At 40.0% G+C, this 13,649-nt stretch overlaps 1 protein-coding gene across 4 annotated transcripts in view; it reads left to right on the top strand.

The window, feature by feature from the left end:
- Window positions 1-13,649, top strand: part of OPCML (opioid binding protein/cell adhesion molecule like) — a 295,587-nt gene that overhangs the window by 219,686 nt on the left and 62,252 nt on the right. For 2 of the 4 annotated variants that reach the window (XM_039248229.1, XM_039248230.1), the window contains exon 6: window positions 5,218-10,654. The exons of the other annotated variants lie outside the window; for them this stretch is intronic. In XM_039248229.1, the coding sequence (XP_039104160.1) occupies window positions 5,218-5,318 (101 nt within the window). In that variant the 3' untranslated portion in view covers window positions 5,319-10,654. Of the gene's footprint in view, window positions 1-5,217; window positions 10,655-13,649 lie in introns of those variants that run through there. 4 annotated transcript variants of the gene reach the window in all.

Below are 13,649 nucleotides of genomic sequence, written 5' to 3' on the forward strand. Positions count from 1 at the left end.
TATATATACACATATACATACACACATTCTTCCCCATTTTATACATTAAAAAATGTTTTAGAGAAGTTGACTGTCTTGGCCAAAGTCATCTTGCTAGTAAGTACCAGAGCCATAATTCAAATTTAATTCTGACTATTGAATTCAGTTCTCTTAATACTCCAACAAGAAGGATATTCCTGAGATGAAAGGGATTCTGGTTATTTTTTTTTCCAAATGGCTTTCTTCTCTGAATCTGGAAGCATTTAAAAATTTTCCTTCCTTCCTTCCTTCCTTCCTTCCTTCCTTCCTTCCTTCCTTCCTTCCTTCCTTCCTTCTTTCCTGCCTTCCTGCCTTCCTGCCTTCCTTTTTTTTTTTCCTTCCTCATTTATTCCCTTTTTTCAATTGTTTGTTGAGTAATGTAGACTAGGAGAAAGGATATTCCAGGCCCTTTTAAAGTATAAGCTCTGTCAAACACACACTGTGTCCACCTTTCTCTCTGAAAACAGACTGGCTCACAGCAGCCTCCCAAACAATACTTGCTGAGTGAATGACAGTGGCTTTCTGAGGCTAGTGTGGGATCCCCTACTCTTGCAAGGCTGATCCTTTGCCCTTGGGCCATGCATGGATCTTGTCTTTGAAACTCTCCTATAATTCTGCTCTATGTCTCATATCCTTCTAGGGCCCTCATGGTAATGGCCGCTCTCAGCAAAAACACCCCTATCTCACGATCTCACCTCCTCACACTGACACCAGCAAAACCACATCTCAGGTTCAACATACTTGGGAAAAATTGAAACAATACAATATTAGCCTCAACTAAGAGTGTGGAAGCGTCATAGTGGTGGTTTCCATGATCACATGACTGCCTTGTACCAGGCACCATACTAATCAGTCTGACTTTCTAACCATTCTGTAAATTCAGTATTAGTAGCTCTATTTACAATAAGAAAAGTGAAAACAACCTTGTCTGAGATCACATAGCTGGCATGCCACAGAGTGAGGATTTAAACCCAAATTGGTCTGACTCCAAAGTTTCCAGGATTGGTTGTACTTTTATAGTGGTAAGTGACTTCATCTCAAAGGAGATTTAAGGCTGCAAAGACAAGACAGCAAAGTCTAGGAGTACAGATGCATCCAAAACCTTTCCTAAGGTTCATAAAAGGTGTCTATTCTACCTGTGCATCCAGGGATTCTGTTCTTTTGGCATTTGGCCCCATCTTTCCTCCAAATGTTTGTCCTTTATCCAGATGCCTTTCAGAGTTAGTTTTCTGTAGTAGAACACATAATTGAAAATCCACTTCATGTATCCAAATACTAGATTCTAAGTTTGAAATAAGAACTAAATTTCTCCCCATTTCCACCAAGAAGAAGGGGAGGGGGGGAAGAGGAGGAAAGCACCATCTGAATTCCTGATCATGTTTACTGAAATTAATACTACTATTATCTTGGATACTGAGTACTTGGAGAAGTCCATGTAGCTGCTGTTACCTGAAGAAACAGGTATACCAAGGTATAGGAAAACCATAGTTAGCTTGACATCTAAAGATGTGTGTTCAAGCTTTAGTACTACCACTGCTCAGCTCAGGTGAAGTGATTCTCCAGTAGCATGCCCTTCCCATAACAGATTTGTTGAACAAACATTTGCAAAAGCCTCCTACCTGCCTAAGGGACCAAAAGTAAGCCCTGAGTGATCATGGGACCACACCAATTAGCTAAACAGTGGTAATCTCTATTAAAGCACAAAGAAGCACATCACTAATCAGGTGAGTGGCCTTAGCAAACAGAAACCCTAAGGGAGAGACCCAAACCAAATGGGTTCTTTTCTTCACTAATAGTATAATCAGGGTTACTATAATCATGCAATTAAAAAAAAAAAACAGTTCATAGCTGATGGCTTTTATTTCACATTCCTCCAACCTAGAGAGTGGTGCACACACGTGAGCCTCTTTTTCTGCTCTGAGCAAGGTACAAGAGCCCTCCTATAGGTCCCTCATTGTACTGACATTTGGCCCAGCTGCCAAATCTCAAATGTGTGCAGGATCCATGAGGGAAACGATGCTAATTTTAATTACCATTATAGTGGATTAGATTAACTCATTGGACAGACTAGCTCAGCCATTGCTCATAGATTGATTGACCAAAGGCAGTTTGGCATTAAATTAACATATTGTCTGATATATAAAGCAAGGTTCATCACACCTGCTGAAGAGTAAAGCTCCTTGAAGCTGCATAGAAAATGTGGCCATAGAAAAGGAAATTCTGGGGTCCAGGAATGTTTGGTGCCCTCTTGCTGTTTTAGGAGATGACATGCTGAGGTGCAAAAAGCCAGAGTAGTGATGGTTTTGTACCAACTGGAAAGGGCCATCTGGCTGCTCACCAGCTGTCCTTTCTAGTACCAGATGTAGATTTTCCATTCATACAATAACTCGAAATGCTAATAACAGAAGAGCTTTAAAGGTCACTAACCCCAACCTCCTCTACTTTTTTAGATGGAGAACCAAGGCCAGAGAGGAGATGCCAGTCAGCTAGGGAGCAGCAGAGTCACACAGAGAAATAAAGTACCCAGACTCCTAACCAGCTGTACCTATCACTTTGCGTTGCTGTGCTCCCAGAAAACATGCACAAAGGGGTCATTTTACACAGAAAGGAAGTAGAGTGGTAACAATCAAAGTTACAGACTCTATAGACTAGAGTGACTCAGTTCTAATCCAGCCCTATGTATTTAAATTGTGTGACCATACCAAGGTACTTAACTGCTCTGTTCTTTAGTTTCTCCATTTATAAAATGGAAAAGTCAGTAGTCCATAGCTCATAGACTTTGTGAAGATTAAATGCATTAATATGCGTGTAGCATTTAGAATCCTGCTTGCAACGAGAGAACACAATGTAAATACTTGTTACCATCATCATCCTAAGCAAGCTGAACAGTCTCTATGTCTGCTAAGTCACCCTCATGGCTTGGTTTCCATTCTATGGAACACTCAACTGAAGTTTAACTGTGGCTATAAACCCTCTGCCTGATCAGTAATGAACATCTTATTGCATCTGCCACACACCACTAGAAACACTTATTTCTCTTTATGATTCTGCCTCCTTCTCTCTCTGTACTTCAGCCTTCATGCTTTGCCTTCCTCATATACTGTTTTTTTTTTATTTTTATTTTTTTTTAGCTATATCCAACCTTGTGCTGGTAGCATGGTATCCACAGAAGTGCTTAAGTCCACTGGTAGAACTTGGAATGAAGTGATTCCCACACTAAAGATCTCTGTCTCTCTAGAGTGTAGCTTATTAGGCCTTTCATTGTTTCTTAAGTTAATATCAGCATCATGAATTAGACTAAGATACACACACACACACACACACAGTTTAATGTATGTCCTCTCCATATGTAATATACAAATATTATTATTATAAATATTATATTAAGCATTATTAGAATATATATCTATATATAAATAACATTATAAATATAATATATATTTGATAGAGATAGATAGATACTCTTAAGGAGACATATATGTCTTACAAATCTGTATTGCTCATTTTCTTATAAACTCATTAAAAAAATCTAAATCATTCATCATTTGAAGGAAACAATATATAGAATAGCCTTGAGCTCCAACTTGAGCATTTTCAACTTTGTACATTCTGTAGGCCAGGATGGTTCCTTAGGATATATGTCTTGACTGATGGAGGCTTCAGAGTCGGGCTACGTTTCATAAATATGTAGGGAGCCTTCATGGAGACGATGGCACTGGGCTTGTGCCTGGATCCTGCCCTTGTTTGTGAATGCTCTATAACCAAAATGCAGAGCCGTATGAGCCAGATTCTCAAGGTAGGGAGTAAATGTGAATTTTTAGTCAATAGGAGAATTGTGTTACATTGTAAATCAGAGGAAGGAAAGGTATCCATGTGAAAATTCCTAGACTGGGAACAGTTACATGCTCATTGCTAAAGTGAGGGGCTTGTACTTCCCAAAGCAAAAGTTTAGCATCAGTCTCTTCCTAGGCAAGGCAGGGATCCACACCATCGTGCTGTCTTGAGTCTCTGCACCAGCTGTGCTTCTTAAAGTAATCATGCTTATTTCCAATAAGCCAATTTGCTTCTAAAAGCATCAGGGAAGCCCTGGCTTGAGAAGGTAGCTCCCTTTCTTTGCCACTGGCTCTACAGGAATGCCTCTTGATGGCTTCTCACTCCCACCTTATAGTTGATTCCCTGTAGTTGGTTCCCTGGAATCCTCTTTGTCTAAGCTACTGGTCTCGCTTATGACTCCAGTTTCTTATGCTTTGCAAATAAAGCTGATGGGCGATTAGAAAGGTGAATTAGACGCTAATATATGTGCCCTGGGTCCTAAAAATAGACCAGGACAATCCCAATTCATGTGGTCTGTCTTCTCAAAGGTGGCAGATGAAGTGAAAGGACCAACACTTGTGACTCGATGGTCTTGCCTTACAGTGGAGCATGGATGACTCACTAGGGGCCTTTAAAAGAGCCAAAGAGGCCAGAAGAAAGGGCAAAGGGAGAACTCCATCAGGCCACACCGTTAGGTGGCAACGTGCACACAACACAGAGTCTTTGTGGCTTTGGGAGAGGCACTGCTACTACTGGGATAAACCCAACCATAGTCTTTAAAACTCTAGAGTATAACTATCCATTCTTCCTCAACTACTTCAAGAGGAGCTTCCACAATACCCAAGTTATATGGGGTCAAAAGTTGGCCACCCCAACACATAGACCCCTGTTGCTCACAAATGTTCCCATTCCTCTCTCCTCCGTTCCCCTACCTCCTTCTCTCCACTGTGGACCGTCTCCCACTCCTGACTGTCCTGATGCTCTCATCCCTGTCTGTTTTGGACACCATCTCCACAGTTAGAGGTGCTGCTTATGGAGCAACAGTCAGGTCCTGCCATACCGCTTAGCCCTGTCTGCTGCTCTAACTTTTCAGCCCATTGGCGTAATGACTGCCATTGTCTCCCTCTACCCCTTTTATTTTTTAAACCTCAGTCTTTTGAGAGCAGGCTGTAGTGGTTAAGGTATGCCAGCAGTTTGCACCTTTGGGTTTTTCAATATTCCAAGTGGGTGTTTTCCATTTGTCCAGATTTGGAGGGATTGATGGTGGGAGGTGGGAGATAGGGGAATGCTCACAGAGAAGCATGCTCGTATATTTGCTTGTCAGGCAATAAGTATGGTACCCTTTAGGTGCATGCTAATGGGTCTGTCTCTCTTTCCCCTACACAGGGCCTGGAGCAGTCATTGATGGTGTAAACTCGGCCTCTAGAGCACTGGCTTGTCTCTGGCTATCAGGGACCCTCTTGGCCCACTTCTTCATCAAGTTTTGATAAGAAACCATAGGTCCTCTGAGCAACGCCTGCTTCTCCATATCACAGACTTTAATCTACACTGCGGAGGGCAAACCAGTTTGGGCTTCTTTTTGTTTGTTTCTGTTCTTCTTCTTGATTTTTTGGGGGGTTTGGTTAATTTGATTTTTTTCTCCAGTTTGAATGAGTGGGGTTGGGGGGAGGGGTGGGCAGGGTTCTACCATGTGTAGGATAATCATTCATTGGTGTGTCCAAAAATGGAATCTATCCCTGCTACCTGGGCCCTTCCCTTTCCTCTGCTCCTCAACCATCATCATCACTACAAACTTCTCCTCCCCCAACACACCAAACCATAAGCTCCATTTGGGCAAAAACGTGCCTCATGAAAAACACCCTGAAGACACAACTTGACTTACAATGTAGTGCACAGCAAGAGTTATATCCAAGTGTCCTATTATCCGTGTCTTTTAAGCTTTGGGCCACTTTCTTTATTATAATGTACATATCCCTCCTCCATTTTTATTATTATCTAATTACATTTGGGTTCACGTTCTTTCTTTCTGGGAAGCTATCTCAGTATACCTATATCCATATATATATATGGATATCCTCGTCACCTTCTCTAGCCACTCTGCCCTATTCACTTTCTCTATTGCTGTGGGGGTTAGAGGCTTGGGGCTAGTCACACAACCCAAAAGTAAAAGTTTAGAAGTCACTTCACCAAAAAGGGAGGGAGCATTTTGAGGATAGTACTTCTCTTTTAAAAATGCTGTCTAACTTATAAAACAAAATGATCTATAAATGACTGATTATTTAGGGCTTATCAAGCTATCACAGGAATCATATGGTTATCCATCTACTTGACTGTGTGACTTATCGCTCCCTCCAATTATCTACCCACCCATCTTTCTCTGTAGCAATCTATTTACTCTATTTATCAATCTATCAATGTAATTATCTAATACTTCTCTCTATTTCTTTCCTACTACTCACTATCAATTCATCACCATATTAGTTTCTAATCATATTGTGTCTATTTTACTGTATTCATTTCTCCTCTACCTTCAGCAGACATTGGCATCTTCAAAATTACCTATCAACTTTCATATGGAAGCCAGTGGTCTCACAGGCTAACAACATAGAAAAGCAATATGTCATGAACTCTTTGGAAGGTGATATGCCATCCACTCAAAGTAGATGCCATTAACAGACGGACCAAAGTAACAATCTAAGGACCAGTCACTCACTACTCCTGGAGATTCCATTTCCAAAAGCATCTTCTTGGGAAGCAGATCAGCCCTGGAAAGGCCTTGATCAGTGATATGGTTTGTTTGTTTTTTCCCTTTGACACTTGAAGGACCAAGATGCCAAATCTCATGCTTCTTTCTGCCTTTCAAAAAAATGTGTGTCAGAAACCTATGGGACTTACTCCATGGCTGGTTTTTATTAATAGCAAGAACAGAAGAGAGGAAACATGTATCTGTCTCTGCAGTGAAAAGAGCAATCCACCTGTCTGAGTGCAATGACTTCAGCTATTGTCTCCTCCCTGTTCCAGTTTTGGTTTAATCTGTCTGAAAACTATCCAGTAAAAAGCTGATGGAAGCCAATTACATGGTGGGTGTGTTGACAACTCTGGTATTTGTTTCAGGAAGCTCTTCTGAGCTGAGGGCACTTGAGCAACTGACTTAATTCCCAAGCACTTGATTAACACAACACTGCAAACAGGAGGGGAAAGTGTAAGTGACACACAATTTCCTCTGATTCAGGCTGCTTCTCCAGTGGCTTTGGGGAAGAATGTCCTCAGTTTTCCATGTTCAAAGCAGATCCAGCAGATAAACAAGAGCTGACCTGACTTTTCTGCATCATTTCCTGGGACAAGAAAGACACAGCCAACAAGGGAGCTTATAATCCAAAAGAATGGCATTGAAAACCATGCAAGGTTATGTCTCTCTTTACCCATGCTGCAAGGACTGACCTACTGAGACGATGATAAAGGAAAGAAGCATCAACAGTGACTATCTCACAGGCCTTCCCTGCTTCAGTTGGGAAACTTTGAGGTCCACAGTCTAAAAAATAATAAGTATGAGCTTTATAGAGCTCCATTCACTTAATGCTTAATTGATCTTTTCCTCCAATATAAATGGCCTCTGTGTTTTGTTCATAGTGGCACATGAACATGACGTGCACAGTGGAGTAATATATACTTAGATATATATGACATACATATATACATACGCGTATACAAAGGTAGGTAGTCTTGGCATACAAAATGCTAGGCACTTTTGTAAGAGTTGGAGATGGTGCAAGTGAAATTAATATTACATTTGCCAGCTGTAAACAGACATCTGCATTTTCTAGTGAGCTGCCAGGAGCCAGATTCTGGGAATATAAATGATGTGCCAAAAGCAGTGTATTGATTCCAAGTTCCAGGGACAATCATGAGCAGACGCAAAGTCAGAATTAAAGGTCGGACATCATTGTTTCAGATCTGTCATCACATTCTGCACCTGGAGTCAGGTTGGTGTCAGACACTGTATGGAGACTAAATGCATCATTTGAGTGTTCTACTGATAATAAATGTTACTTTGGAGTACAATAAATATGGAGGCTCTGGGTAATAAACGGTCTTGGAGAACACAGTGCTTGAAATGGACAAGCTATACATGTTCTTCATGCCAAGGCTTGTTCTAGAGGAAGGGACCCATCCTCCTCTGGCCAGCAAGATCACCAGAACCTTATGAACATGATGAGGCTGAGTCTCAGAGTCACTATGGAACTCTGTGCTGCCCTTTTCCACTGGATACCAGGAAGCACCTCTGGTGGTTGCCTATTCCAGCTGTGTTTCAGAGGGCAAAAATATCCTTCAGTCAATCCTCATCCATCTGGGATAAAGAAAACCAAGTAAATAAGACCCAAGAAAATGGGGCACTAAGAAAGAAAATGGCTCTTCTTTGCTATAGACATACTTCAGCTTCTGCGTTGTTTGGGTTACTTTTGTGGGGATGGCTCTATCGAACAGTAGCTGTTACCCAACATTTGAAGCATATAGAACATTAAATGCTATTAAGGACAATATCCACTATCACACATGCTTTTTCAGCTTCCCATATGGAGGGTAGATGGATAAAGTCTTCTGGATAGATTTTTTTCAAGGTGCCAATGGTCAGAATGGGAGTAGGGGTAAAGAAGGAAGATAAACAAAACTCTGAGAAACCTATAACTCTTCATGGTTTTTCTACATGGGAAGGAAACCAAATAAGACTTATCAGGAGATTAGATGTGACAAATTTAGCAATGTACTTACTCTGCAACCTTTTCCCTTCCGAAAACACAGTTGATATGTATTTCCACTAAAGTAATGCCAATGAATGAGCTAGTGTTAAGGCTCTGGTCAAGGTTGTTTTTCAGTAGTTTAAAGTCAAGTGCCTGATACAGTCATCTGCAAGTCTAAGCAAGTGTGTTTAGTTTTTTTCATTCCTGTTTTAAATGGGGGAGAGGGGATGTCTAGGTGAGCAGTGGTCAAAACATGCACATATGTTATGCAGGGAGCATTGTGCATGGCTGTTCTGCAGCAATTATGCTAGCTGGAATAGAAGGAAAGGTAAGGCTTTCTATGAAAAAGAGGCCTTGGTCTTTGTCCCCTGAAACCTATGCCTCATACTAGATGATACCTTCCACAGGTGGGCAGTTCCTTCTCAAAACCTGGGTGGGAAGTGTTTTCCCCTGGGTGGAAGTGGACTCCAAAAACTCCACAACCAAGGCTAAGTTTAAGGACCTGTTTCTGCATGGATCCAGTCAACTTGGTCTCAACATGGCGGTGTTAACAAGTTCTGCTTATTTTGGAAGAACTCTTATGTGAAAAGAGCGGAGAACCTCCAAGTGAGCAGTCAATCTCAAAGAAAGCTTATCATTGCCATTGTGTTGAGAAATGGAATACTCTAGTTGTGGTTGGTGCTTCCAGTGCCAGGAGGAATGTTCTCTCCTCTGTAGTTGTATATGGATGTCATCAGAGCTGGGGAGAAAGAGGGAGGAATGGCTCAAGATGAGGTGGGGTATGGGGGTGGGGTTAACTTTTCCAACTTGACCCCAAGTCCTCACCTGGAACCAGCCCACTTCCCCTTCCTACCTAACCCCCCTCCAAAAAAAAAAAAAAAAAAAGAAACCTTATTTAAAGTAAAGTTTAATATATTTGGAATTGGGTGAAGGAACATTAAATTCTTCTTGTTGGCAAATTTACTTTTTTCTTTTTCTCCAACAGTTAGGATGTTTTGGTTTTGTTTCACATAAGCTATATTCCTAGAAGCTTACACCCAATTGCCTCTTCTTCTCCCATCCAAAGCTTCCCTTTTGATGTTCAGACAAATAAGTTTGAGCAGTTGCAGTAAAACTTCACAGGTGTGTAACTAGGAAAGCAACATTTTCAAAAGATACCATATGATGAGGACTCCTAATGATCACTAAAAACAAACAAATAAAAATGCCACTCTCATTTTCCTCATTTCTTACTTAAGAGAAGAGAAGTAAATGAAAGGAGGAAGAAATAGATTTGCAATTAAATGATAGGGCAGAAAGACAGAGATGAACCAGTGCAATTGAGCCTTCAGGTGCAGGATCCTCGGAGTCCAAGGGAATGTGGAGTGGACTTAATTAGGCGCCATTGTCTTCATCCTGAAAGTAAGCAGCTAAGCCTCATTTCCAGTATTTTGAAATAGATTCCTTTTTGTTTCTTTCAGTGGTGCCCTTTTAAAATGTGTACGATTGTTCCATGTCACGGAATGGAGAAAGAAAGATTATGAACCCTCTACTATCCTTCTAGGGCCGCATTCTACATTACTGGCAGATTTATAAGGATATCAATAATAGCGATGATAAGTAATAATAGCTGCCCTTGTGTTAGTTAAAGGGAGCCTTTTTAATCATTCAAAATTTTTTGTGACCTGTAAAGTGCAGTTGTGAGGAATGTGTGGGTGTACGAAAATGTATCTGTCAAGTTCAGAGTCCTCTAGATTAAAAAAAAAAATTATGACTTATCAATGGTGCCGTTATAGCTGTGTCAGACGATGGGTGTGTCCATTCTCACAATTATCCTTAAAACAAATCTATGTTTAAATGCTTTAAAAAATTATCACATGATACAAGAGTATAACTTCTAGAATTCTTTTTCTTTTGTTTTCTTTCTTATTTTTTCCTTCAAAAATCAATGAAGACTTGATTTCTGTCAATAATTGTATTAAGGGTGAATATACTACCTGAATTTTGTGCATGTTACATTGTAGTTGTAACCTTTTCTAATTCAGGATGAATACGAGATGGTTGTGATTGTGCAGTGTATCAATAAAGTTCAAAGAAATTTGTAACTTTTGGGGGGCTGTTTATTAGGACATCTTGTTAAGTATCCAGGAATGGAGAAAAGCAGGCTAAGCTTTTTCCATATACTTCTCCCATATATGTGCTTTAAGCTTTGGGGAGTAGATGCAATCAGAAAACTGAGTAGCCTATTTCTCTCTCTCTCTCTTTCTCTCTCTCTCTAGCTCTCTCCCTGTCTGTCTCTCTCTCTCTGCCTTTCACACACACACAGAGTAGAAGTCTAGGTACTTTGCATATGATACCTATATATTTGAATATCTATGCCATTTACAAATAATAGAAAATGTAGCTGCAACCTCAAAGTCTAAATTATGTCTTGACCTAATCTAAAATGAAATCAATAGAGAAGTTGCAGGGGGAAAAATGACACTTCTTAACAGTTCCTGTGACTTAATTACACTGAATCAAGAACCACTTTGACCAGAGCACATACAAGGAAAATATGGTGACTATGATGTACATATAGTCTTAAAAGTGTATGTAATTGGATTAATTGTTTCTCCATCTTCAGTTTTACTGTAGTATACATATGGGAAATAGCATAAGAAGGAGACCTGGGGAAGAAGCTCCCTTCTGATTGCCTTCTCTAAAACATCCGTCTCTTTCAGTTAAATTCCAATACCTCTATCTTCATCACTTGCCCATCTGCTTTTTTGAAGGAATAGCTATTAACCTCTTTCTTACAACTCAGCTTCTCATTGACCATTTATACATCAGCTAAGTCTTCCTAGCTCTACCATTAACTAAATATGTGATCTTAGACTGAACACTTGACCTTCCTTTTCTTTGACTCCTCATCTGCACCATTTGTGAATTTATTCTTGTTGGTATGTTCTAGTTCAAAATTCTCATGATGGTTTTTGTTTCTCGTTCAGCATTGGATTTCTCAAGACTACCCCCAAATGAAGCCTAGGGTCAATGGCTAATTACGATTTGGAATACAGCAGAAAGTAGGTTAAAATTCTCCAGTTGGCTTTACCTCATAGCTAGCTCCTCTGGGTAAGACCCTGAGCTAGATTTTTGAGGCTTATTTCTTATTGGGTTCATAGGTAAACAATAGCTCATTCCTAACCTGTTAAAACTTAGTCTCCCCCAGGATGCCTGGATGGCTCAGTCAGTTAAGCATCTCACTTCAGCTCAGGTCATGATCTCACAGTTTGTGAGTTTGAGCCCCATATCGGGCTCTCTGCTGACAGCTCAGAGCCAGGAGCCTGCTTCAGATTCTATGTCTCCCTCTCTGCTTCTCCCTCACTCAAGCTCTGTCTCTTCTCTGTCTGTCTCTCAAAAATAAATACACATTAAAAAATTAAAGAAAAAAACTTAGTCTCTCCTCACAGGAGATGGAGCATAGATAACTTGATAAACTAAGTCATGTTCTTTGTAAATTAAAATACCAAGTAAATGGTGGTACCAATGATTGAGTTTCCAATTTCCTCAGACTCATGGTAAAATTGTGACTTGTCAAGGTAACAAATCCCAGTTCCTGTTACCATCATAATAACTTTAGTGCTTCCTTTTCCCTTCTCCTATTTCTTCCTCCTTTTAACCACCCTCTCTCCATCCACACCTGACCATCTCCTGCTTCTGGTCATACCACAGCATTTACCCGTCTATTGGCTCTCCTGATGAGGCATAGACATTTATTGGTCTTTCATTCCATCCGGCCACTCAGTTCCATCAGTCTTCTGTGTACCAATTTATTCTTCCATTAGCAAACCATTCACACCTTTATTCACATATTATTTCCCCATTTATCTAACTCTTATTCTATCTATATATTCGTGAACTTCCCTAATATTACTGTACCCATCTATTTATTTAAACCATCTATATTTCCCTTACCTGTGGATCCATCCACCGAGCATTCTCCAACTAGCCTTTGGCAGACATACCTATTTACCAAGCCACTTCAAGGTAATGAAAATCTTTGCTGTTATCTCTTCATTCTGCAAGGGAGCCTCTATCTAGTTATTCTTAAGCATGGCAGCTAAATGATTGGATACATTTTTGTTATCTTCACCAAAAATACACCCTATTAAAAACATATAAAGAGAGAAGGGCTTTAGAAAATATATTAAGGGCATACTTGTTCCTATCAAGATATTTTATGGCAGGAAAAAGATGGAGAACTGGGAGCTGAGTGGAAACACCCAGATGAGCAGACATCGTTGTTGAATTTTCTAACACTGTGAATGCAGTCTTGCAGTGAACATAACAAATGGCTGAAGAAACAGACAGGAGAGACCTCAAATGGCAACTTTGCCTCCTTTTTTGTTTTTTTGTTGTTGTTTTGTTGTTGTTGTTGTTGTTGTTAAATGATTTTGATGAAAATGGGGGCGGGGGGTTGGCATTAATTGGTACCAAATCTTATCAGCTTTGGAAAACAAAAGCTACAAACTACAAATGATGTTACTTTAATGGAACAGGTTCATTTGATCAGTAGGAAATCCTTTTTTTTCTTCTTAATTTTTTATCCATTTGTTCATGCACTGCATTTAGTGAAGAAATCTTTAAGGAGCTCACATCTAAGATTTGGAAACAGCTATATGAAGAGAAAATTATAGTATAATATTGCAAGTATTATGATACAGATATGAGAAAATGAGTATAGCAGAAGCAAATATTGGGAAGTGATCAGGAAGGTACTTTTATCCCCCAGAGATGAAAAGCTGAGAGGTAGACAGTTACTATAGGCAGTAGATACGGTGAACAGATCTATTACTACAAAAATAAATGGGGTACCAGGACCAGGGCACATTTAGTGTTCAAACGTTTATTGATAGAAAGAATGATATGAGTTGAATGAATGAATATCATGAAAGGAGTTCAACTATAAATGTCCAAAGGGCCACACAACCTAATTGGTGATAAAGTTAACAAAATTTCCCAGAGAGGGAGATGAACCACCTAGAATGTCAATTCTGGTTAGAATATAAAGTTTCGTTTCCACATGGGATTATTCAGCATATTGTCTTCCATTGGATC

The sequence above is a fragment of the Hyaena hyaena genome, unplaced genomic scaffold, assembly GCF_003009895.1.
Source record: "Hyaena hyaena isolate Hyena2069 unplaced genomic scaffold, ASM300989v1 scaffold_305, whole genome shotgun sequence".
NCBI classification, from domain to species: Eukaryota; Metazoa; Chordata; class Mammalia; order Carnivora; family Hyaenidae; genus Hyaena; species Hyaena hyaena.